The 26,531-nt window shown below is 42.9% G+C and overlaps 1 protein-coding gene across 2 annotated transcripts in view; it reads left to right on the top strand.

Moving 5' to 3' along the window:
• The window catches only part of LOC135547152 (kalirin-like), a 279,689-nt gene that overhangs the window by 209,288 nt on the left and 43,870 nt on the right, over nucleotides 1-26,531 (top strand). For both annotated transcript variants that reach the window (XM_064975865.1, XM_064975866.1), the window contains exon 34: nucleotides 11,923-12,169. In XM_064975865.1, coding sequence (XP_064831937.1) covers nucleotides 11,923-12,169 — 247 coding nt within the window. The remainder of the gene's footprint in view (nucleotides 1-11,922; nucleotides 12,170-26,531) is intronic.

The following is a 26,531-nucleotide window of genomic DNA, read 5'->3' as shown; positions in this document are numbered from 1 at the left end:
GCGGCCCGTCAGGAAGTCCAGTACCCAGTTGCACAGGGCGGGGTCGAGACCCAGGGTCTAGAGCTTGATGACGAGCTTGGAGGGTACTATGGTGTTAAATGCCGAGCTGTAGTCGATGAACAGCATTCTCACATAGGTATTCCTCTTGTCCAGATGGGTTAGGGCAGTGTGCAGTGTGGTTGAGATTGCGTCGTCTGTGGACCTATTTGGGCGGTAAGCACATTGGAGTGGGTCTAGGGTGTCAGGTAGGGTGGAGGTGATATGGTCCTTGACTAGTCTCTCAAAGCACTTCATGATGACGGAAGTGAGTGCTACGGGGCGGTAGTCGTTTAGCTCAGTTACCTTAGCTTTTTTGGGAACAGGAACAATGGTGGCCCTCTTGAAGCATGTGGGAACAGCAGACTGGTATAGGGATTGATTGAATATGTCCGTAAACACACCAGCCAGCTGGTCTGCGCATGCTGTGAGAGCGCGGCTGGGGATGCCGTCTGGGCCTGCAGCCTTGCGAGGGTTTAACACGTTTAAATGTTTTACTCACCTCGGCTGCAGTGAAGGAGAGACCGCATGTTTCCGTTGCAGGCCGTGTCAGTGGCACTGTATTGTCCTCAAAGCGGGCAAAAAAGTTATTTAGTCTGCCTGGGAGCAAGACATCCTGGTCCGTGACTGAGCCGGATTTCATCTTGTAGTCCGTGATTGGGAATATGTTGCCATTTTGGATGCACGCCAGAGAGGGAGGCCTGACCAGGCTTTTGTGACGCCCTATGGCCTTTTCACACAGTCCACCCACATGCCATGCTTTGCCCCAGTGCTAAATGTCACACTGCCACACACAACAGACAGACAAGGCTCTAGAATGGAGTGACATGGCCTTGTTGGGCTGGTGATGAATGGGCCTGATGTGAGGGAAGTTTATGGAACAGCCGTGTTTATGTGTGTGTGTGTGTGTTTGTGTGTGTGTGTGTGTGTGTGTGTGTGTTTGTGTATGTCCTTCCTGGGCTTCTTCACGTGTGATTTTTCCATGAACTCTTGCCTAGTCTTTATCTCTGGAACCCAACACAATTTCTACTCTCCTCTGTTGTTTGCAGCCCTTCCTGACATTTAGGACTGCTTTTGTGTTGGAGGTTGTCTCAACTGAAGAACAATATTATTTAATTCAGTCTTGAGGTGGGAGTGTTGTCTTATTGCTCTTCTTGGAAGGCTCAGTGCTGGAGCTCCCTTATAGTTTATTGCAAGACCGATAAGCTAAATTCCGATGTTGCTTATGCTGTTATGATTAGGTAGGGGAAGGCTGGATAGTACAAATCACAGTTCATAACGCCAAACCTGAACTAATTTGAGCGGCTAAGCATCACTGACTGACTGTCATGAGTTTTTTTTCTTATTTTCTCTCTGTTGTTATGTCGCAAGCCGAGCCATGTCAATTCTTCCACAGACTTGGTTTTGAGGTCTTTCCAAGCCCTTCCAATACCTTCGTCTGATCCAAGCTGAAAGTTTGCCACTCTGCACAGACACATGCAGACTCCTGTCTCGCACCCACTGCTGTGGCCCAGTGGCTGTGGCTTCCACTGAGGGAGGATTTGTTTTCATCCTGCATGGAGCTGGAAGAGCCCGTCTGCGATCCAAATGGCACCCTATTCCCTATAGTGCACCACTTTTGTACAGAGCCCTATGGGATTCCCTATGGGCCCTGGTCAAAAGTAGCGCAGTACATAGGGAATAGGCTGACATTTGGGACGCACGCCTAGGCTGCATCCTGGGCTTGTCTTGATGCCATCTGTCTCCAACTTGTATTTTTCAGTGGTGTCTACTTACCCCTGTAGATCCACCCAACCCATGGCTCCATGGAGTATTATAGAGTATTAAGTCCAACAACAACACTTTTTTTTGTAAATTGTTGGCTTGTAGATTGATACATGATGAAAACAGTTTTCTAAAATTTAACCATTTTGGGTGTACAACTGGGGCGTGCGTATTCACGAGGAACAAAATGGAAGCAAATGGGCCGAAACTGGGAGGGATTACCTGAACTTGTCCAGTAGGAAAGGCTGGTTTTTGTTTTCCTTTGCAAAACATTTTACTACGGTATGCACTTATGAATATGACCCATAGTTCACAAGGGTGTTTGGCCTCTGTCCCTCATGCTGCACATCTCATGGATGTGTTGCTGTGCTCTGCTCATTCACTAAGGCAAGGCTGTGTGCCTCTCTCCATTAATAAAAGTTGACTTCTCCACCCCTGTCTCACCATATAATGAAGCTATTCTCCCATTGCCACCGCTGCATCCATAAGTCACAAGACGACCCTCACGCTCCTCCGATGGGAGAGGAGGGTTCTCTCTCTTCTAATGTTCTCTTTCCCTCACTCACATGCTCTCTCTCTCTTTTTCTTTCTCTCTACTTTTCTGTCTCTCTCTCTCTCTTTCCCTCTCCCTCCATCTGAAGGCTTTGGGCCAAGTTGGGCTTAGCAGTGTCCCTCCCTCCCTCCCTCCCTCCCTCCCTCAAGCAAGCAAGCAAACACACACATTCCCTAATACACATACTGTCAGAGTGTAGATCATCACAGCAGCTTGGGCTATCCAGTGTTCCACAGGCTTACTATGAGTAGTAGAGACGGGTCATAATAACAAACACTACTGTACAGCCTGCCTGTCTGGCTCAGCCAATCAGAAGGCAGAGCTACTTGAACTGAGCTTAACTCACAGCAGCGCAGAGAGAGTGAAAGCAGAGCAAGAGACACCATGCCAAAGTGGATGAGCTTTAAACTTTTCAAGGAGAGCAGTCGCGTAAGTAATAGACCCTAGCTTCTCTACCGAAGTACCTTGGATCTTTTAAAGACCTGTGACGTTTAGAGAAGGTTTTGTCGAGGCTACGGGTCGTTTTGTCGAGGCTACGAGTCCTGCCAGATGTTGTCAGGCACTTGTCTTCTGTGCAATTTTAAATCATACCATGAATTAGTTGAATCTATTGATTTAATGTTTAGCCTGATCAGGATCTTTAAGATTGTAATTCTACTGTCTGAATCACACGAGTCCAAACTGTACATTGCAGGTATGTATAGCTTCTCCACATATTCACCATAATAGAGAAAATGTATATCTCGCCACATAGGCATATCATTCATGGGAATCATATTGGAGTCACATGAAATATGTTAATGTGGCTAACATCAGATGGTTGTAATGTTATGCCGGAGCACTAAGAAGAAGCACATTGCTGTGTTGAAAGGGAGTTCCCTCCCTCATGTCCCAGCAGTAGAGCAGATTAATGGTTAAACTGTGAGGGCTGGCTGGGCCAGTCGACAAAGGAAGCAGGCTATTAAAACTGCCTCAATGAGACAGTACTTACTGACTCACTGTGCAGTTCTGAACATAGAATTATGGATATTGGCAGCCTAGCAACATGACAAAAAAAAACATCCATCTTGGTCAGGAAAAGTTTAATTCTAGAAACTGATCAAAATGTTGAATTATAGGATATGTTTGGCTCTGGCTAAAGACATGGTTGCTGTAGATTAACCATATAGTGGCTTGTCTTGTCTACTGTTTTACTGAGTATATGCGCAGACCTGGGTTCAAATACTTTAAAAAATCATTTCAAATTCTGTATCTGTGCTTGATTATGCTTGCCTGTTGCAATGGAACCGATTGAAAAGTTCCTAGTGTAAACCCTGCACACCTTGCATTCCAGGCAGGCTAAAGCAAACGCTCCAGATTTCAAATAGCATTTTAACCCAGGTCTGTGTTCGTATAGTCTAAGAGAATGAGGATGGAGGCTGTGTTGAGATGAGTATGCAGCAGACGGGTATGTCTTTATGACTGAAACGCAATGAATGCTCAGCTGACATTCAAAATTAGGTCATACTATGGCCCGCGAGTGATTTTTATTTGGCCCCCTAGTTTACTGAGCAAAAATGTACTGTAAACCAGGGATAGGTATCTAGATTCAGCCGCAGGCCATTGTTTGATTGATGTATTTATTGTATTGTTTACCCCGTTTTCGTGATGGACTCAGGAGAGGTGAAGGTCGAGAGCCATGCGTCGTCTGAAAAACACGACCCTGCCGAGCCGCATTGCTTCTTGACACACTGCTCGCTTAACCCGGAAGCCAGCCGCACCAATGTGTCGGAGGAAACACCGTCCAACTGGCGACAATGTCAGCGTGCATGCACCCAGCCCACCACAGGAGTCGCTAGAGTGCGATGGGACAAGGACATCCCGGCCGGCCAAACCCTTCCTAACTCGGACGACGCTGGGCAAATTGTGCGCCCCCTCATGGGTCTCCCGGATGCTGCCGGCTACTGCCGGCTGCGACACAGCCCGGGATCGAACCAGGATCTGTAGTGACGCCACTAGCAATGCGATGCAGTGCCTTAGACCTCTGCGCCACTCGGGAAGCCGCACCGCATGCCGATTTTTGACGTCGTGGATGGTTGGGGGACCAGAACAACTAAGCCCCAAAAGAGATTGTATTTTAAAATAACAATCATTTCATGCCTTGAAAATAACAATCACAAATGTCAATATTTTGTGGGAGTACTTGGGAATAGTAAACTGGGTGATTTGACAGTATTTTTTATAACTTCCCAGAATGCACCAGGCGGCCCATTGATTACTCAAGGGCAACGAACACAATGGGCGTTAATAAGATTCCTGTTGCGTTTACGCACTGAAGGTAGGTGAGGAGTCAAACCAGGAGAGCAGAGATGTCAGTGTAGCCTACATATTTTAATCAGGGCATGTCCAAAAACACGGTACAGTACAATACCCAAAAGCAACGTCCAAGGCAATGGTAGCTAACAGTACAAAAACACAACGCACCTTACTAAAATAACCACACGCGAAATACACTGAGGAAAGCCTCCACAAGCAACAAGAAAATAATCCCGGACAAACCTAAGCGGGGAAACAGGGGTAAATATACACACAGAAATTAAAGCAAAGGAAAACCCGGTGTGAATGAACCAAAGACAAAACAAACGGAAAAGGAAACATGGATCGGTGATGGCTAGTAGGCCGGCGACACTGACCGCCGCGCACCGCCCGAACAGGGAGAGGAACGGAAGTCGTGACAATTCTAATGGAGTTTCCCCATCTCCTCAAAAGTATCTCTTGTTGAATCAACAAATCACACCACATACTTTACTTTCTGCTTTGATCCTATGGGTTCATTCGCAATGGCCGCCAGTCCACCCACTATACCGTCATTGACTTAAATGCGGATGCCCGTTCTATTCTATTTCTACGGCAGCACATACAGTGAGGAGAGGAAATGTTTTTTTTTTTTTTTTTGCTATTCTAACAGTTATTATGGAGACCGCGTCATCCACAATTCCATGACCGTCACAGCCCTACTCAACGCTACTAAAAAAGCCTTGACCACTCCAGCAGTGCTGAGCATTTACACCCCATGTATATTCTTTCTACTCTAATTGTCTGAAGTTTCAATTCAGTTAAGTTTGAATATATTTAGTCTGTCAATTGTACATAATTTGTAGGCTTATGTGCTACATTTGTTCTTCATGGACTCCCAGCCTTGCTTCTGAATCATAATAAAAATGTGTCAAAACACCCACGAGGAAAAGCAATCTCCATCACCAAGACTGTGGCCGGTGGCCATCCTAACCAGGGTTGTATTCGTGAGGCAACAAATGGAAGAAAATGGAATAGGGAAGGACTTGCTGAACTTGTCCAATACGAAACTCTTCCGTTGCAAAATGTTTTTGTGGTGGTGTGTCCTAATGAATACGACCCGAGTGAGCATTATTTGACGTGTGTACCTTGACAGAGGCTCGACCGCATCTCTGGCTGGCCTGGAGATCTCTTAGCAACGGGCCCCGTCTCCCCCCTGGTGGAGGTGACCTGAGACCTGATACCGTGCAGATGGTGTCGAGGGGAGATGAGGGGTGCGTCCCAAATGGCATCCTATTCCCTACACAAAGGTGCTCTGGTCAAAAGTAGTGCACTATATAGGGAATATGGTGCCATTTGGGACAATACCGAGATGAGACGATGCCGGCCACATCTGCTGCTTGCTGCAGCTTAGACCCAACAGCTGCTGACATTTCATGGACAAAACTGTGCTGGGGGACAGAGGGCTCATGCCATGTCAGCTCCATTGTACGGTAAAGCCTCCATCCACGTCCCAAATTACACCCTATTCAGTGCACTACTTTTAACCAGTCCCCTTAGGAAATAGGGTGCTATTTGCATTCAGAAGACCTTGATTTACTTAACTTTTAGAACTCATTGTCAAAACGTTGCACATGGAACATGGAGATGTTGAGCATTGCTCTTATGATTATTTATTTCGCACTGATTCTTATCATACTATGGAGAAGTTGCTTGGCTTGTAATGACCTCCCTTTGAACAATATTGCAGAATAGTCACTGGCACAGTAGTTGATTATCACAGCTTGACTTGCGGATTGTTTATCATTCATTCAGCTAATTAACAAATAAAACATGGACGTCACTCGCATTGCTGTGATCATTTGGTGGGTTATAATTATTTATCTGTTTCTCCTCTGTCTTCACCCAAACTCCTATGACTAGGTGACATAATTCAATAAGTTGCAGCTCCTTTTAATATTAAGGCCCCTGCGATGACGAAACCCGTCTTGGATGGGTTCCGCCACAGCCCTGGAAACTCAGACACTTTACAATTTCCTGTTCCCCTTCGTCGGCACGGCTCTAACATCCACGCTATTTTGACCCAGACTGGCTTCTCTCTCACACTCACTCACTCACTCACCGTCTCACTCACTCACCCACTCACCGTCTCACTCACTCACCCACTCACTCACCGTCTCACTCACTCACTCACTCACTCACTCACTCACTCACTCACTCACTGTCTCACTCTGCATCTCAACACACTGAGCCAAATGTTGTCCTCAGTGGGTTATTTATGGAGATTGAGCGAACATTTGAAGAGTCCTGTATTTATGCTTTTGACTTGGGTCTCAATGTTTTGGGCTTTTCCAAATGGGTTAATGTCTCAAACAAAAGTTGTTTTTATTTGCCATAAAAGTGGAGTTTAAATATATAATGCTTTAACCCCTACTCCTTGGGCCCGTCTCAAATGGCACCCTTAATTCCCCATGTAGTGCACTACTTTTGAACAGAGCTGTATGGGCCCTGGTAAATGTAGTGCATGAAACAGGGAATATGGTACCATGTGGGACTCGGCCCTTGTTTTTTGTGACTCTTGAAAACAGAGGGCACACCCTTATTGTTTTGGAAGATTCGTCACTGACACCCACACAGTTCTACCACAGTGTCTTATCCCTGGCTCATAACACGTAACGTTTTTTCCAGGTGGCTTTGCTGGAGAGGTTAAAATAGGAACTGTTGCATGCCATCATGAAATGTTTGTTTTTATTTAGTCTCTTTTACAATGGCCATGAAACAGTCTCCCTCAATGTATTTCACATGAATCTGGCCTTGTGTCCTATGTATGCATACTGTGAATCCCCCTTAACTATCCAGCTCCAATCATATTTTATTATGGTCACCACGATAATTAGGCTGAGTTACTGGCAGTTGTTATTCTACTAATTGGACAGAATTAATCATGTGGAGGTCTGTTGTGCTGCTCGCCAGTATAAAACCAGGGGATGTATTAACGAACAAGTATTTATCACTATAGTAACAAGGGATTCTTCTGCAGGCTGTTTGTTTTTGTAAAATTAACTCCTTTGGGGACCGTTTCAATGTAAGACACCACTTAATGAGAGGTCAGTTCACTGATGTTCCATTGGCTTTGGAACACAGGGAGGTTGTTGTTTGATTTAGGAGAGAGGGTGAAATACAGATCTTGCAGCTAGCTGTCTCCTATAAAATATGTTGAGGGAATCTTATTATTATTATTATTGCATTATTCACATGTTGTGAAACACTGATCTTGGGTCAGTTCGTATTTCCCCCACTAATGGTTAAGGTTAGGATTGGTGGGAGAGGACGCTGATCCTAGATCTGTACCCAGGGGAAACTTCAAGCTGGATCCTGTAAGGACAGACACTGAGGTGGTGCTGTGGCCTGTATGGTCTGCCTGCCTGTTGAGAGTAAACATACATGACATACATAGACAGGAAGAGGAGAGGCCCAGGCTGTCTGAGCCCCACTTGCACTCATGAATTTTACAGCTGGGACCAGATGGCCAACCATGCAGCTCGCAGAGTTACCCCTTACCAGATAGCCATCCAGGAGTTACCTCAGAGTTACCTCTGACCAGATGGCCAACCATGTATGTTGCAGAGTTACCTCTGCTCTCAGGGCCAATGGGGCAGGGGTAAAGTAAGCCAGGTCCGGTACAGCGTCCCAGTAAAACGTGAGCCTATCACAGTAATTGAAACAAAATGCAAAGAGAAGGCAATTGCACCATAGTTTAACATTAGCCTGCTGAAGGTCAGCTGCATTAAAATGACCGAATTGACTTGGCACTCCAAATTGCATTGTGGTTCGACGAGAACACAAACATTTTGCCAAGTCGGATATAAGTGGCAGAGAACCAGATGTGCGCTTACAGCAGTGGACTACAATTGTAGTGGGCCTATATGAGAATCGGCAAAATGTCTTTACGAGTTAAGGTAACCGATGTCTCTTTCCATTCATCAAATTGCGGGTGCACAGTGCACTGTTTGGATGCTGTAATTATTTTGTGAGTGGACGAACATGCGCGGGTAGCCAACAGGAGCGCTTTTTGAAGTGATCGTTTGACAATCGGATGAAAACATAAAGACTGGTTGTGTTTATGCCATGTTAAAAATGTAATACATGATGAAAGTTCCATGGCAAACCTTTACTGGGCCGACAGAGATCACATTAAATTAATAGGGATTCTATATCTATATATATGAGACCCATAAAAAAAATGTAGTAGGTCCCGTAGCGGTAAGAAATCAAATCTACTTCCACACCTGGGGAGTAGTGTAGAGTTGCCCCTAGATGTTGATCCTGGGTCAGTTTTGCATTTCCCAACTCATGGTTAAGGTTAGAAACTGATCCTAGATCTCTACCTGTGGTCAACTTTGACCCAGAGCTTTCTGTTGACTCTGTGAACTCTGTCCTATTATGCACTGGGTGTGAACTGTTGATGATGGTAGCGTTCGGACATGACTCATGCCTCTTATCAATGCTGTGGGCATATTAGTCAGCCTATTGAGCTGAGAGGTGTGTATTAGATTCTGCAGTCAGGCAGATATACCACTGAACTCTGCGGGCCGGTTTCCCGGACACAAATTAAGCCTCTTCCCGGACTAAAACCCTATTTCAATAAAGAATTGGCAATGTGTTTTTTGTTGTTGTTGTTGTTATAGACAATGTAAACAAGACTGTTTTTGAGGGCAAACAGTCTTGTTTGCCATGTCCATGTAACTTAACTGGGGCTTACAGTGACAATTCTAATAATAGTGAGCTCTTTAATGAAGCACATGTTTTGGCTCAGCAATCCTCAGTGGTCAGAAATGAGAATTTGGACAATGTAGCGAGTGATGCATAGCCTGATGATGCTTCCAGAAAGATGTGGGTGGTCTGTCTTGATATACAGTGAGTTCCGAAAGTATTGGGACAATTACACGTTTATTGTTGTTTTGGCTCTGTACTCCAGCACTTTGTATTTGAAATGATACGAGTGCAGACTGTCAGCTGTCGTTTGAAGGCATTTTCATCCATATCAGGTGAATGGGGTCCCCCCATTTTAGGGGACCAAAAGTATTGGGACAAATTCACTTGGGTATTAAAGTAGTAAAAAGTTTAGTATTTGGTCCGTTGATCTTCCTCATTCATCATTATTCACCATTCATTCAGGATTATCCATAATAATGTAGAAGAGTCTAGAATCTTTTCTTATTTGCATTAAAAGTGACTTCAAAATAACACTATTTTCCATTTATTTTGGGCACAAAATAATCTGAAACGCAACCAAAATGAACAGAATATGCGTCCAACAAGTTTGTCGAGTCACAAGTTTGATGTAGTAATTTGTGTTCTATGGATATGGGACCAGAGTAGAGCGTCTGAGCAGATGAGGAAGTGTTGAGTTGACTGTAAGTGACAGCCTGAGGATTGATCCTATCCTATTTTCATTTCCCAAGGTGCAAGGTGGGAGATTTACTGACTTCCAATTGGCTCCTAGCTTGATGATTGTGAAACCAGAGATAATCTTCCTCAGCCAGAGAACATTAATAATCATAGAGGACTGGGGATTTCCTCATAACTGGGAGCCTGCAGTCATTTATGACTCTCATCGATCAAACCGGTATAGTGCCACAACCAATCCCTCGTATAGAGTTCCCATAGGCATTGCGTCCCAAATGGCACCCTATTCCCTATATAGTGCACTACTTTTGACCCAGACCTCTTATGGGCCCTGGTCAAACGGGGTCGCTATTTTTGAGACTCAGCCATAATCACCAGACGACTATGAGATATAGCCTGTATGCGTCCGTTTATTACCACACTTCACTAACATAGTCATATAATACCATCCAGTTGAGTCATTTAGTGGGTGTAAATATGAGCAGGTTGAATCTTGCCTTGAAGGCTGAACTGAGCGATTTCCACTAGATGTGCCAGCTGCGAAGTCAAAAATGTACTATATTGTAAACATTTTATGAAAACTAAAATGTGCTTTTTGGTCTCAGTTTAAGGTTAGGTTTAGGCATTAGGGTTCGATTTAAAGTCTGATTTGAAGACTTTGTGGCTGTGCTAGCTAGTGATCACTCTGCAGAGCTGCCTCCAGAACAAGATTTGTGACAAACATGGCGAACCTGCTGTAAATATGACGGCACGACATCTCTTTCTAGAAACTAAGCTGATCTCTGATACTGATAATGAGTTCATGACGAGGTCAACTGTGTTGAACTGATACACTCTCCTACATACTTATTTGGACAGAGAAGCTCAAATATTTAATTTGGCGTGTTACTCCAGCATTTTGGATTTGAGATCAAATGTTTCATGAGGTGACAGTACAGAATGTCACCTTTTATTTGACGTTATTATTGTACATATCTGTTTTATTGTAGAAATGAAATCACTTTGTGTATCTAGTCCCCCCACTTGAAGGAATACGTATTTGGACAAGTTCACTTACAGTGTATATTGTCAAAGGTTTAGTATTTGGTCCCATATTCCAAATATTAAATGACTACATCAAGCTTGTGGCTCTACACATTTGTTGGATGCATTTTCAATTTGTTTTGGTTGTGTTTCTGCTATGTTGTATAAACGAATGGTAAATAATGTATCGTATCATTTTGGAGTCACTTTTATTGTACAGAAGAATGGAATATATTTCTGAACACTACATTATAGTGGATGCTACCATGATTACGGATAATCATTTAATGAATTGTGAATAATGATGAGTTAGAAAGTTAGATGCACAAAGATCTTTTAATCCTCTAACTTCCTCACTCATCATTGTTCACGATTCATTCATAATTATCTGTAATGATTATCATAAGCTGTCCCACATGACACCCTATTCCCTGCAAAGCTCACAGCTCAGGTCCCAGTGTAGGTCAAGCAGGTAGCCTCACCACCAATGTGTTGGGCCAGTAACCGAAAGGTTGCTGGATCGAATCCCCGAGCTGACAAGGTGACAAAGGAAAATCTGTCGTTCTGCCCCTGAACAAGGCACTTAACCCAATTTCCCCTTTAGGCCATCATTGTAAATAATAATTTGTTCTTAGCTGACTTGCCTAGTTAAATAAGAAAATTAAAAAGCCCTGTTGTGGTTATGACGGTATTCAGATATTAGTTTAATGGAGTGCTATGAGCATATGCATAAAAACAATGTGAGCCATGATAATAGTTTTATTTGTGCGAAAGACCCGCCTTGTTTTAAAGACTATATAACTCACTGTTCTCTCTCTCTCTCTCTCTCTCTCTCTCTCTCTGTGTCTCTCTCTCTCTCTCAGCTCTCCGGGGGCTGTGAGTTGACGGTGGTGCTGCAGGACTTCACAGCAGGTTGTTCCAGCGAGCTCAGCCTTCAGACGGGTCAGACGGTGGAGTTGCTGGAGAGGCCCAGTGACCGCCCCGGCTGGTGTCTGGTGCGGACCACCGACCGTAGCCCCCCTCAGGAGGGCCTGGTGCCCAGCTCGGCCCTCTGTATCTCCCACTCCCGCAGCAGCGTGGAGATGGAGTGCTTCTTCCCCACAGGGAAAGGTAAGGGCATCAACCATTTTACAGTTGAATAAAGACGGACAGATTTACTAGTAGATCTTTATAGAATGAAGGTGACATTTGGTCAACAAAAACAAGAAGGACCAATGGAATGTTTGTAAAAGTACAATGCATTTAATGTGATGGCTTGTTCAATAGAACGAAATCTTACAATTGTCTTGGTCCTCTGTTGTTTTTGTTTGGCAGCATGGTAATGTCACTTCTTTGTCTCTCATCTCTCATTCAATGTCAGAGCTGTGGAAAGATTTGATATGAATATACCTGCAGCAAATGTTTACCATTGTTTCACCTGCTACGGGCACTGCTGGATTTTTCAGAACTTGGAAGCTTTTTGTTCCCAGACAACTCAACATGTCTTAATCCTACCTGTAGAGGGAGGTGTTGGTTGTCACTAGGATTCGAGGCAGGTTGGCCATTTGACAGCTCGGGGAACATTTTGCCTCTGAAGAACCCTTGACATTTTACCTCGGTACAATATCCGTCTCCACTTACGTCACTCAGAAAGGTTTTAGGTATAATGATGGCAATTCTCTCAAACGGTTTTCACATCAACATGCTGCTCACACTGTGATAGTAGCTAATGCCTCCCTGCTTTCCAGGACAAACGTAAAAGAGGTTCCGTTACGACTTTCATGGAGGCTCTCTCTAGCGTGGTCTAATGTTCTGTATATGGAATTGTAATTAGATTTTGATGTAGCATTGAAAGGGGGTAGTTTTGACACCTGTCATGTAACTTTAATCTACGTAGAGGTATCCATTGTCCGAATGAAACTTTTGTGTCAAACAGAGAGAGAGCGTACCACAGAAGTTTATAGAGGTGAACTTAGGGGTCACTATGTGTCACATTTAGCCCAACAATGAGCACCATTATGCTCTTTCGAACACAGCCCATCCATAGCAACTTAACAAAGGAGCACAGTGGTTGCCGTAGGGATTTCTTCTAGTTATAAAATTCTACTTGTCACATGCTTCGTAAACAACAGGTGTAAGTGAAATGCTTACTTGCGGGTCCTTTTCCAACAATGCAGAGTTACAGATCTAGAAGTTGCCCTAATGCCGATTGAGTCTGCTTTTTTTTACATTTGTAACAGAGCCGGTGTGCTTTCTAGGAGTCCATGTTGTGAAATGACTGGCTATTGTTAGCCGCCTCAATGAGTATCTGACGAACCTCTTGTTATTGTCCATAGAACATTCCTTTGTCACCTGTCCCGAATTTCATTTGTTTTGCTGATTTGGACCTAAAACATCCCTTGTTCCTATTCTGAGATGCTGTGGACACCCTTGCTTCCTGTGCTTCTGTGAAAAGGGATTCTTTTTGGAATATAGTTTATGGTAGTGTTGGTTGATTGAGTAGCACAGTGATACCACAAGGCTTAAGATAATAAAGTTTGCTGTGCACTGTTAGGTTCTTCATATCCATTACATCCAAGTTAGTCATTTTGCATGTACAGTGCCTTCAGAAAGTATTCACACCCCTTGACATTTTCCACATTTTGTTGTGTTACAGCCTTAATTCAAAATGGATTAAACATATTTATTTTCAAACCCATCTGCACACAATACCCCATCATTTTGGTAATTTGATATTTTCTTAGGATACCCATTATCTGTTGCAAAAGCAGCAGCTTCTCTTCCTGGGGTTGACATGAAACATGACATAATACAAAACATTAATAGACAAGAACAGCTCTAGGACAGAACTACATCAAATATTTTTTAAAGGCACACGTAGCCTACATATCAATACATACACACACGCTATCTAGGTCAAATAGGGGAGAGGCGTTGTGCCGTGAGGTGTTGCTTTATCTGTTTCTTGAAACCAGGTTTGCTGTTCATTTGAGCAATATGAGATGGAACGGAGTTCCGTGCAATAATGGCTTTATACACTGCTCAAAAAAATAAAGGGAACACTAAAATAACACATCCTAGCTAGCAGCAGGCAATCTGGTCACGAAAATCAGAAAAGCAATCCAATTAAATTGTTTATCTTTGAGCTTTGGATGTTTTCACTCACGAGACTCCCAGTTAGATAGTAAATGTTCCTTTTTTCCAAAAATATTATTTTTGTAGCCGAAATAGTTCTTCACGTTTGGCTGAGAATTCGACCGGAAATTGCGGTCACGACAACGCCGAAAAATATTCCAAATTAGCTCCATTATATTGGCAGAAACATGGCAAACGTTGTTTATAATCAATCCTTTATAATCAGGCCTCCCGGGTGGCGCAGTGGTTAAGGGCGCTGTACTGCGGCGCCAGCTGTGCCATCAGAGTCCCTGGGTTCGCGCCCAGGCTCTGTCTTAACCGGCTGCAATTGGCCTAGCGTCGTCCGGGTTAGGGAGGGCTTGGTCGGTAGGGATGTCCTTGTCTCATCGAGCACCAGCGACTCCTGTGGCGGGCCGGGCGCAGTGAGCGCCAACCAAGGTTGCCAGGTGCACGGTGTACCCTCCGACACATTGGTGCGGCTGGCTTCCGGGTTGGATGCGCACTGCAGTACGGCTGGTTGGGTTGTGTATCTACATTTACATTTACATTTTACATTTAAGTCATTTAGCAGACGCTCTTATCCAGAGCGACTTACAAATTGGTGAATTCACCTTCTGACATCCAGTGGAACAGCCACTTTACAATAGTGCATCTAAATCATTAAGGGGGGGGTGGTGAGAAGGATTACTTATCCTATCCTAGGTATTCCTTGAAGAGGTGGGGTTTCAGGTGTCTCCGGAAGGTGGTGATTGACTCCGCTGTCCTGGCGTCGTGAGGGAGTTTGTTCCACCATTGGGGGGCCAGAGCAGCGAACAGTTTTGACTGGGCTGAGCGGGAACTGTACTTCCTCAATGGTAGGGAGGCGAGCAGGCCAGAGGTGGATGAACGCAGTGCCCTTGCTTGGGTGTAGGGCCTGATCAGAGCCTGGAGGTACTGCGGTGCCGTTCCCCTCACAGCTCCGTAGGCAAGCACCATGGTCTTGTAGCGGATGCGAGCTTCAACTGGAAGCCAGTGGAGAGAGCGGAGGAGCGGGGTGACGTGAGAGAACTTGGGAAGGTTGAACACCAGACGGGCTGCGGCGTTCTGGATGAGTTGTAGGGTTTTAATGGCACAGGCAGGGAGCCCAGCCAACAGCGAGTTGCAGTAATCCAGACGGGAGATGACAAGTGCCTGGATTAGGACCTGCGCCGCTTCCTGTGTGAGGCAGGGTCGTACTCTGCGGATGTTGTAGAGCATGAACCTACAGGAACGGGCCACCGCCATGATGTTGGTTGAGAACGACAGGGTGTTGTCCAGGATCACGCCAAGGTTCTTAGCGCTCTGGGAGGAGGACACAATGGAGTTGTCAACCGTGATGGCGAGATCATGGAACGGGCAGTCCTTCCCCGGAGGATGCATGACTTTCAAACTTCGTCTCTCCCGAGCCCGTACAGGAGTTGTAGCGATGAGACAAGATAGTAGCTACTACAACAATTGGATACCACGAAATTGGGGAGAAAAAAGGGGTAAAATTCACACAAAAAAAAGAATTACAACCATTGAATCTATATGTATTGACCATGACAGTTTACAATCTAAGGTAACACCAAGTAATTTAGTCTCCTCAACTTGTTCAACAGCCACACCATTCATTACCAAATTCACCTGAGGTCTAGAACTTAGCGAAGGATATGTACCAAATACAATGCTCTTCATTTTAGAGATGTTCAGGACCAGATCACTACTGGCCACCCATTCCAAAACAGACTGCAACTCTTTGTTAAGGGATTCGGTGACTTCATAGCTGTGGTTGCTGATGCGTATATGGTTGATTCATCAGCATACATGGACACACATGCTTTGTTTAATGCCAGTGGCAGGTCAATGATAAAAATAGAAAAGAGTAGAGGGCCTAGAGAGCTGCCCTGCGGTACACCACACTTTACATGTTTGACAATAGTGAAGCTTCCATTAAAGAAAACCCTTTGAGTTCTATTAGAGGTTGAAAAACCATAACACATACAGTTGAAGTCGGAGGTTTACATATACCTTAGACAAATACATTTAAACTCAGTTTTTCACAATTCCTGCCATTTAATCCAAGTAAAAAGTCCCTGTCTTAGGTCAGTTAGGATCACCACTTTATTTTAAGAATGTGAAATGTCAGAATAATAGTAGAGAGAATTATTTATTTCTGCTTTTATTTATTTCATCACATGAATCCCAGTGAGTCAGAAGTTTGCATACACTCAATTAGTATTTGGTAGCATTGCCTTTAAATTGTTTAACTTGGGTCAAACATTTCAGGGTAGCCTTCCACAAGCTTCCCACAATAAGTTGGGTGAATTTTGGCCCATTCCTCCTGACAGAGCCCCGAAAAGTACGATCTTTGTCCCCATGTGCAGTTGCAAACCATAGTCTGGCTTTTTTATGGCGGTTTTGGAGCAGTGGCTTCTTCATTGTTACCTTCTTGCGTCGAGCAATCCCGGATCCGGGATCCTATTTATAGCCTCAAGCTCATTAGCATAATGCAAAATTCAAACTTGCAAATGCTTTTATTTCATTATTTGTTTTTTTATGCATGAATGCGATGGCTCACTGTTTGTTGTTGGCATTTCCTGCCTAAGTTTGCCAATGAAGTAATCATTAAAATAATTGGCAACATCAAATGGTTTTGTGACGAATAAGCCATCTGATTCGATGAAAGATGGGAGTTGAATTTGTTTTCCTGCCCGTCATGTTCCATCATTCTTTATATCATTGATCTTAGCTTCATAATACAATTTCTTGTTCATTTTGTTGAGTTTAGTCACATCATTTCTCAATTTGCAGTAAGTCAGCCAGTCAATATGAGCCACTCCTTTTGCCCCATCTCTTTCAACCATACAGTTTTTAAAATCCTCATCAATCCATGGAGCCTTAACAGTTCTAATAGTCTGTTTCTTAACTTCTTGCGTCGAGCAATCCCGGATGCGGAATTCTATTTATAGCCTCAAGCTCATTAGCATAACGCAACATTAACTATTTATGAAAATCGCAAATGAAATGAAATAAATATATTTGCTCTCAAGCTTAGCCTTTTCTTGACAACACTGTCATCTCAGATTTTCAAAATATGCTTTTGAACCATAGCAAAACAAGCATTTGTGATAGCTAGTGTAGCATTTAGCGGGCAACATTTGCACAAAAACCAGAAAAGGATTCAAATAAAATCATTTACCTTTGAAGAACTTCAGATGTTTTCAATGAGGAGACTCTCAGTTAACATAGCAAATGTTCAGTTTTTCCTGAAAGATACTTTGTGTAGGAGAAATCGCTCCGTTTTGTACATCACGTTTGGGTACCAAAAAAAACCCGAAAAATCAGTCATCAAAACGGCGAACTGTTTTCCAAATTAACTCCATAATATCGACTGAAACACGGCAAACACTGTTTAAATTCAATCCTCAATGTGTTTTTCACATATCTCTTCATTGATATATCGTTCGTGGTAGTCTCCTTTCTCCGGTGAATCGCTTGGAAAAAGACGTGCAGTTGAAGATGACGCACCAATTTCGACGGAGGACACCGGGCGGACACCTGGTAAATGTAGTCTCTTATGGTCAATCTTCCAATGATATGCCTACAAATACGTCACAATGCTGCAGACACCTTGGGGAAACGATAGATAGGGCAGGCTCATTCCTGTCGCATTCACAACCATATAAGGAGACAATGAAAAACAGAGCCTCAAAAATCCTGCTCATTTCCTGGTTGCAGTTTCATCTTGGTTTTGCCTGTAGCTTCTGTTCTGGGGCACTCACAGACAATATCTTTGCAGTTCTGGAAACGTCAGTGTTTTCTTTCCAATGCTATCAATTATATGCATAGTCGAGCATCTTTTTGTGACAAAATATTGCGCTTAAAACAGGCATGTCTTTTTATCCAAAAATGAAATAGCGCCCCCATAGATTTAACAGGTTAACAGGTGCATGTTTATCAACAATCATAAATTCCTCAGGTGCTGCATCTGGATGCTCCTCATTATTCACATCAGACCAACAAATATTTTTAACCTCATCCACATAAGAGTCACAGCAAAATCTTTTGTATGATCTCTTATACACTATTTTGGGCCCAGCTTTTGGAACTTTGGCTTTCCTGGATGTAGCCACTATATTGTGATCACTGCATCCAAAGTTCTACAGTATTAGTATAAATGTGGATGATCTTGTTCCTGTTGTGTTTGTAAACACCCTGGTAGGTTAATAACCTGAACCAGATTACAGGCACTGGTTACAGTGAGAAGCTTCCTCTTGAGCGGACAGCTTGATGAAATCCAGTCAATATTCAGGTCCCCAAGAAAGTAGACCTCTCTGTTTACATCACATACACTATCAAGTATTTCACACACATTATTTAGATACTGTTAGCACTTGGTGGCCTATAGCAACACCCCAAACAAAAAAAGCTTTAGATGTGCCAAGTGAACCTGCAACACTTCAATAAAAAAATCACATAAGATCTTCTATAGGCATTATAGGGATATGGCTCTGAATATATACAGCAACACCTCCCCATAAGCATGTGTACAACTGACTTTCCCTTTCTGTCTCTTCTATAGATGTTATATCCTTGTATTGCTACTACTGTATCATCAAAGTGAGTCTCAGAAATTCCTAATATATACATTTTATCTGATGTTAGCAAGTTATTGATTTCATGAACCTTATTTCTAAGGCTGCATATATTAATATGGGCTATTTTCAGCCCTTTCCTGGGTAGCTTATCAGAGATAGACAGACATAATATGGAAAAGAGCACACAAAGCAAGAGGAAACAATATACATTCAGCAGTCCATTAATCAATTGCTGTGTGTGTGCGCTCTGCAGGGTTGAAGCTACAAACCCATAGGCTTGGTTCTCTCATCCCTTCCAGGCTTCTGGGAGTGAGGGAGGGTGGACAATGAGCCTGTCATAGCGGATGTAAGCAATATCCACTCCAAAGTGAAAACATGTTTTTAGAAAATGTTGCACATTTGTTGTAAATGAAATACAGAAATATCTCATTTACATACTGTGCATTGGAAAGTTTTCAGACCCCTTGACTTTTTCCACATTTTGTTACGTTTACAGCCTCAATCTAAAAAAATGTTGTTTTTTTTTAAAATTCCTCCTCAATCTACACATAATACCCGATAATGACAAAGAAAAATCATGTTTTTAGAAATGTTTGCAAAAAAAAATCACATTTACATAAGTATTCAGACTCTTTACTCAATACTTTGTTGAAGCACCTTTGGCAGGGATTGAGTCCTCTTTGAGTCAGCTTCGAGTCCTCTTGGGTATGATGCTACATGCTTGGCACACCTGTATTTGAGGAGTTCCTCCCATTCTTCACTGCAGATCCTCTCATCCTTTGTCAGGTTGGATGGGGAGCGTCGCTGCACTGCTATTTTCAGATTTATCCAGAGATGTTCGATCGGGTTCGAGTCCGGGCTCTGGCTGGGCCACTCAAGGACATTGAGACTTCACTCCTGCGTTGTCTTTGCTGTGTGTCGTTGTGCTTAGTGTCGTTGTCTGAAGTCCTGAGCGCTCTGGAACAGATTTTAGTCAAGGATCTCTCTGTTCTTTGCGCTGTTCATCTTTCCCTCGATCCTGACTCGTCTCCCAGTCCCTACTGGAGAAAATCTCCACGGCATGATGCTGCCACCACCATGCTTCACCATAGGGATGATGCCAAGTTCCCTCCAGACGTGACGCTTGGCATTCAGGCCAAAGCATTCAATCTTGGTTTCATCAGACCAGAGAATCTTGTTTCTCCTGGTCTGAGATCCTTTAGGGGACTTTTGGCAAACTCCATGTGGGCTGTCGTGCCTTTTACTGAGTGGTGGCTTCCATCTGGCTACTCTACCATAAAAGCCTGATTGGTGGAGTGCTGCAGAGATGGTTGTCCTTCTGAAAGGTTCTCCCATCTCCACAGAGGAGATGGGAGTGACCATCGGGTTCTTGGTTACCTCCCTTCTTGGTTACCGCCACTGTATTTTTGGGGAACTTCAATGCTGCAGACATTTTGGTACCCTTCCCCAGATCTGTGCCTCGACACAATCTTGTCTTGGAGCTCTACAGCGGTTCCTTCGACCTCATGGCTTTGTTTTTGCGCTGACATGCACTGTCAACTGTGGTACCTTATATAGACAGGTCTGTGCCTTTCCAAATCATGTCCAGTCTACTGAATTTACCACAGGTGGTCTCCAATCAAGTTGTAGAAACATCTCAAGGATGATCAATGGGAACAGGATGCACCTGAGCTCAATTTGGAGTCTCATAGCAAAGGGTCTGAATACTTATGTAAATAAGATATTTCTGTTTTTTTAAATATACATTTGCAAAAAAATGCTTTGTCATTATGAGGTACTGTGTGTAGATTGATGATTCAGAATGCACTGTAAGTATTCAGACCCCTGAGTCAATATTTTGTCGAAGCACCTTTGGCTGCGATAACAGCTTTGAGTTTGCGCTGTTCTGTGAAGGGAGTATTACACTGTGTTGTTCGAGATCTTCAGTTCCTTGGCAGTTTCTCACATGGAATAGCCTTAATTTCTCAGAACAAGAATAGACTGACTAGTTTCACAAGAAAATTATTTGTTTCTGGTCATTTTGAGCCTGTAATTGAACCTATACATGCTGACACTCCAGATACTCAACTAGTGTAAAGAAGGCCAGTTTTATTGCTTCTTCAATCAGGATTTTCTTCAACATTTTTCAGCCGTGCTAACATAATTGCAAAAGGGTTTTCTAATGATCAATTAGCCTTTTAAAATGATATACTTGGATTAGCTAACACAACATGCCATTGGAACACAGGAGTGATGGTTGCTGATAATGAACCTCTGTACGCCTATGTAGATATTCCATTAAAAATCTGCCGTTTCCAGCTACAATAGTCATTTACAACATTAAAAATGTCTACACTGTATTTCTGATCAATTTGATGTTATTTTAATGGACAAAAAATGTGCTTTTCTTTCAAAAACATGGTCATTTCTAAGTGACCCTAAACTTTTGAATGGTAGTGTATGTCTGGTTTCAACTTTTTCACCACAATAAGGAAATTCCCATTCTTGTGGCCTCGTAGATACACTACGTTGTTTTTCCCACACTCACACATTTTCTCTTTAATTTTCTCTGAAAAGTTCTCACATTTACAATAGAACATGCTCCTTCTGCCCATGCTCTTTACAGAGAAATACCAGTTCCCCATGGGTTTGTGACATACTGAACATTCTGTGATGAAAACAAGTAATCTCTCATCACACACCTTGTGTAGGGTTGTGTGTTTTTGCACAGCTATCTATGACCGTACAAAGTTCAAGGAAGTAAGCAAGATCAATGATAAGCTGGTGGTGGTGGTGTTGTCGTCTCACCAGTGCATGTCATTAATGATCATGTAACTCAGACATTCTCGTCATAGTTTCAGGGAAGAATGATCCTAACCCTAATAATGTATTAATATTTCATCCAGATTTTTTTGTTTGTTGTTAGTGACAGTTGGTGAGCACTAGAGTTAGAATTAGTTAGAGCTATTTAGAGGAAGTGTGAGTTAGTTAAATGATGGTCAAATAAATGAAGGCCACCGAAGCGAGGCGTCCTGTCTCTGTGTATGTGTGGTCGGTTGCTCGCCATGTTCTGTTCAATAAGACACACATTAACTCTCGTTTGTTTCAGGAATCAACTCATTTGCCTATCCACTGCATACTGCTGGTTAAGACTTTCCTCAGAGAAGAGCTGGCCTTGTTTTTCCATGGCAGCATGCAAAACTAAGAGCTGTCGTATGGTCACAGCTAAACAATATGGAAATTTGCACAGCAAGAAGAAAATACTCCCGTGTGAAAAGGGTAATGTAGAGATGCGGTCGTAAGGGCAGATATTTCCGGAGGAGGGGTTCAGGTGCCTAAGTGTTGATATTTATTTACAGTGTTCATATTTATTTACAGTTTTCAGTAGTGATAGCCCGGCAAAGATATCCACAAGATAAACGGGTCGACGACAGACTTGCTTCTCAAACAAAATCAACCTGAAACAGGCTTAGCCTGTAGCTTCCATAGCTATTACAGGTTGGGGGTGTGCTTGGCTCAAGCAGCCTCCCCACTTGATTTCTAAAGCAGAACTGAATTTCTCTCCAAAAAGAGCCCATATACAGTTTAAGAAAGTACACTTCCTGGAACATACCAATCAACATCAAACAAGTCAACATCAAACAAATCTGACTAATACAAATGTAACTGGCTTTCTCATAATTACCACATGACATATATTCGGTCTAAAACCAAATTGACCACTTCCATGTACACTTTAAATGAAGCACACGTTAAACAACATGAATCATGAATGGTTACATGAATGGAACTGGCAAATGGTAGAAACCCAGTAACGTACTGTATGGCGGTGGACGAATGCGTGCGCACCCCTGACGCACAACCCAAATGACAGGGACAGACACATGGAGCTCTGACAACACGGGAAGTATGAACAAAGGAAAGCATTAACAGAATTAAATAAACCGTTTCTAGCTTGTGGCTGTTACGATTATTCTGTGCACACAAAACAACCTTCCACTGTTGAGTAGGCTAGAGACAGGTAATGTACCACATTGTTTGGAACAGATTATACAAAACTACGTACAATGTTCCCACCGAACTGGGCATGAACTATAAACTGGAGCTTACTGCAAAGGTGCAAAATAATAATATAGTCATGTGCAGTATAATGCATAAGGGAAATAGAAAACACTTTTTAAATATAATGGTAGATTAGACAGTGATGAGACTGTGTGTGTGTGTGTTCGTCACACACACGTCACCTTATGAAAAGGCAATGCCGTCAAAATAAATGCCGTAGGGGCACAGTCATGGTCCACATTTCAGAAACTGGTCATTCACTAGGTAGCAAAATAGAAGGTCCATGGGTGCCTGACTTTGGGGGGGGGGGTTTGAAATGCTGTCACGATTATTACATTTTTTTAGTAACTTGTCTCAGCAGCATACATATTTGATGCAAAGAGGATAGAAATGGCTTGTTTGGTCGATATTACTTCCCAAGCAGACAGACCCAGCGCCAATATAAAATGACTAAGAGGACAGTTGAAATCAGTGAGGGGGCCAACAAATGTGGGGTTCTTGCATTGGAATTAAATTGAATTCTGCTTATATCACGCTATACCACAATTATCGTAAAGTTCAAACCCTGAGATTGCGAGACCATTGAGTGCTTTTGAAGTGACAGGTTGGCGTGACATCTCTGTAGCCCATCTCCACTGTAGCAGCACAATGGACAGAGCCCTACACACTAAAAGCAAGGCCTATTTGGCAATGAAAATGTAGGCTGGCAAAATAAGTAACTTTGCCATTCCATTAACCCTAGGTTTTTGCTGAAAGTGACGCCACTGGCTATAACACCAAGATTTTGATCAAAACCTACCAGCATGATTGTTTCTTACCTTTTTCAGAATAGTTGCAGCTTCTTTGATGCTCTGTTGAACTTCCTGAGTAATCGATCATTCCATTCCCACCAAAACCTTCTTGTAAGATCGCCCTGAAATTCCAGTTGGATTAGTTGTGCTTTCCTTGGGTGTAGCATGATTCATCTGTGCTGACTGAACACGTTTGTCAAAGTGGAAAATGAGTTCTTGCCAGGTGCCTATCATTAACAAGTATTGACACCTCAGTTCCCATAGCACTTCAAACGTGTTTATCTTTCCACATTGCAGTGCATTTCAAATGCTACTTACTTGATGCGTGTCTAGCGAATCCATTGGTTCTATCAATAGCAATGCTTCCAGTTAAAATACCCACCTTGGGTGAAGGCCTTGTCTGCATTAGGATTCGAGGCTGGCTCCTCTGTTCTAAGATCGTCAGGAATAGTCGGAGGTGGCTGTTGAGCCATTATCCTGGTGGCGCTTGTGAAAGGGGGGTATGTTCTGCACGCGTAGCTTGCTGGAGATAGGCAGCAGCATCGCTGCTGTGCTTGGCGGCAGCCTCAGTGCTTTGATTCTAATATCCATCGTGGTAGTGGCAGATTAGCTGGTTAGAGCTATACAGGCTAATAACACTAACGCCTTTTGCGGCTAGCAGAGAAGCTAAACTCTAGCGGTGGTGCGTGAGGCAGAGTTGATTGAAGCAGCTTCAACTGTAAGTTGAAGCAGCTTCATACTTATACATCAAAATCAATTATTACATGCTGAGGTGTTTCACGTTATTAATGTAGCCTACCACAGATGAGCAGTGTTCTTTTCAGCTTTTTATGGAGTCGTAGCCTACCTAACCGTCCAGTGGCTTTCAATAGCCCCCCTACACACAAACACGCTCTGTCCGTGGTGCTGATACAGCGCGATACAGATTTCGTGACAACCTGTCACTCAATCATTGCAACATTTGGGATATTTTTATATAGGGACATAAAACTAAAACTGAGGTGGCACAAGTTTTAATTGAGGGGGCTATGTCCCCTTTTGCCCCCTCATGGATCCGGGCCTGCAGGCAGAGCTGTTTTATCAAAACAAAAATATCCTGGTGCATTCAGACAAAGCCCGTGGTGTAAAGTACTTAAGAAAAAATACTTTAAACTACTACACTGAACAAAAATATAAATTCAACATGGAAAGTGTTGGTCCCATGTTTCATGAGCTGAAATATAAGATCCTAGAAATGTTCCATATGCATAAAAAGCTTATTTCTCTCAAATCGTGTGCACAAATTGGTTTACATTCCTGTTAGTGATCATTTCTCCTTTGCCAAAATTATCCATCCACCTGACAGGTGTGGCATATCAGCGCCTATAACCACTGCGCCACCCGGGAGGCCCTTAAATATAAACATTGGGAAAATAGATAGCAAAAATGCAGAAGGGTGTTAAATGCCTGTAAACAGTTTGGGGAGCATTTTTTCCCCCCACAGATTCAATCATTTAATATTAGGCCTACTGATTATTTCTCACTATCTACTTCCGAGATACTCATTGACAGACCGCGAGCTACCAGACATGCGGTTTTCTTCCAATGTTCAACCTTTGGTAGTAGGCTAATGGAAGGCTACTTCGAGTCAGAGTCGGCGGTACAGCGAAGCCTAATCTGACATGCCCGTGCTCATCATGGTTCTTAAAGCCAAAGGGAAAAGATGCAAAGAATTTGTTTGTGGTGAACGCTGCTTAAATTGAGATTAAATTGTAATTGTGTGTCAGTTGTCTACACACCACATCCCATAATGTCAAAATGGAATTATGTTTTTTGAATTGTTTTTTACAAATTAATTTTAAATTAAAAGCTAAAACGTCTTGAGTAAATAAGTATTCAACCCCTTTGTTATGCAAGCCTAAATAAGTTCAGGAGTGAAAATGTGCTTTGCAAGTCACATAGTAAGTTGCATGGACTAGCTCTGTGTGCAACATTTTGAATGACTACCTCATCTCTGTACCCCACACCTACAAGTATCTGTAAGATCCCTCAGTCAAAGACCAGGGAGATTTTCCAGTGCCTCCAAGAGAAAGACAGCTATTGGTAGATGGGTTTAAAAAAGCTGACATTGAATATCCCCTTGAGCATGGTAAAGTTATTAATTACACTTTGGATGGTGTATCAATACACCCAGTCACTACAAAGATACAGCTGTCCTTCCTAACTCAGTTGCCGGAGAGGAAGGAAACTGCCAATGGTGAATTTAAAACAGTTACAGAGTTTAATGGCTGTGATAGGAGAACTGGATAAACAATAGTGTAGTTGTTATTCCCCAATACTAACCTAAATGATAGTAAAAAATAAGGAATAAAAAATATTACAAAACATGCATCCTGTTTGCAAATCAACACATCAATGTGTACCACTCTTAATATTTTATCAGCAAGGACTAGGGAGTTTTTTAGGATCCAAATCAATTGAATACAGCTCAGCACACTGGTTCAGTCTGCTTACCAACAGACATTTGGAGACAATTCACATTTTAGCAGGACAATAACCTAAAACACAAGCCTTGGTCATTGAGGTGACCAAGAACCCAATGGTCACTGTGACAGAGCTCCGAAGTTCCTCTGTGGATATGGGAGAACCTTCCAGAAGGACAACCATCTCAGCAGCACTCCACCAATCAGGCCTTTATGGTAGTGGCCAGCTGGAAGCCACTCGTCAGTAAAAGGCACTTGCCAACCCGCTTGGAGTTTGCCAAAAGGCACCAAAAGGACGTTCAGACATTGAGAAACAAGATTGAAAGAAACAAGGCCTGGTTACAGTTTTGACTTAAATCGCCTTCATAATTTATGGCAAGACCTGAAAATGTCTGTCTAGCAATGATCAACAACAACTTTGACAGGTGTACAAAGCTTTTAGATACTTAACCAGAAAGACTCACAG

Source organism: Oncorhynchus masou, chromosome 10 (assembly GCF_036934945.1).
Source record: "Oncorhynchus masou masou isolate Uvic2021 chromosome 10, UVic_Omas_1.1, whole genome shotgun sequence".
Taxonomy (NCBI): domain Eukaryota; kingdom Metazoa; phylum Chordata; class Actinopteri; order Salmoniformes; family Salmonidae; genus Oncorhynchus; species Oncorhynchus masou.
The sequence above is the reverse complement of the archived record's forward strand: the minus strand, read 5'-3'. Positions and strand labels throughout refer to the sequence as shown.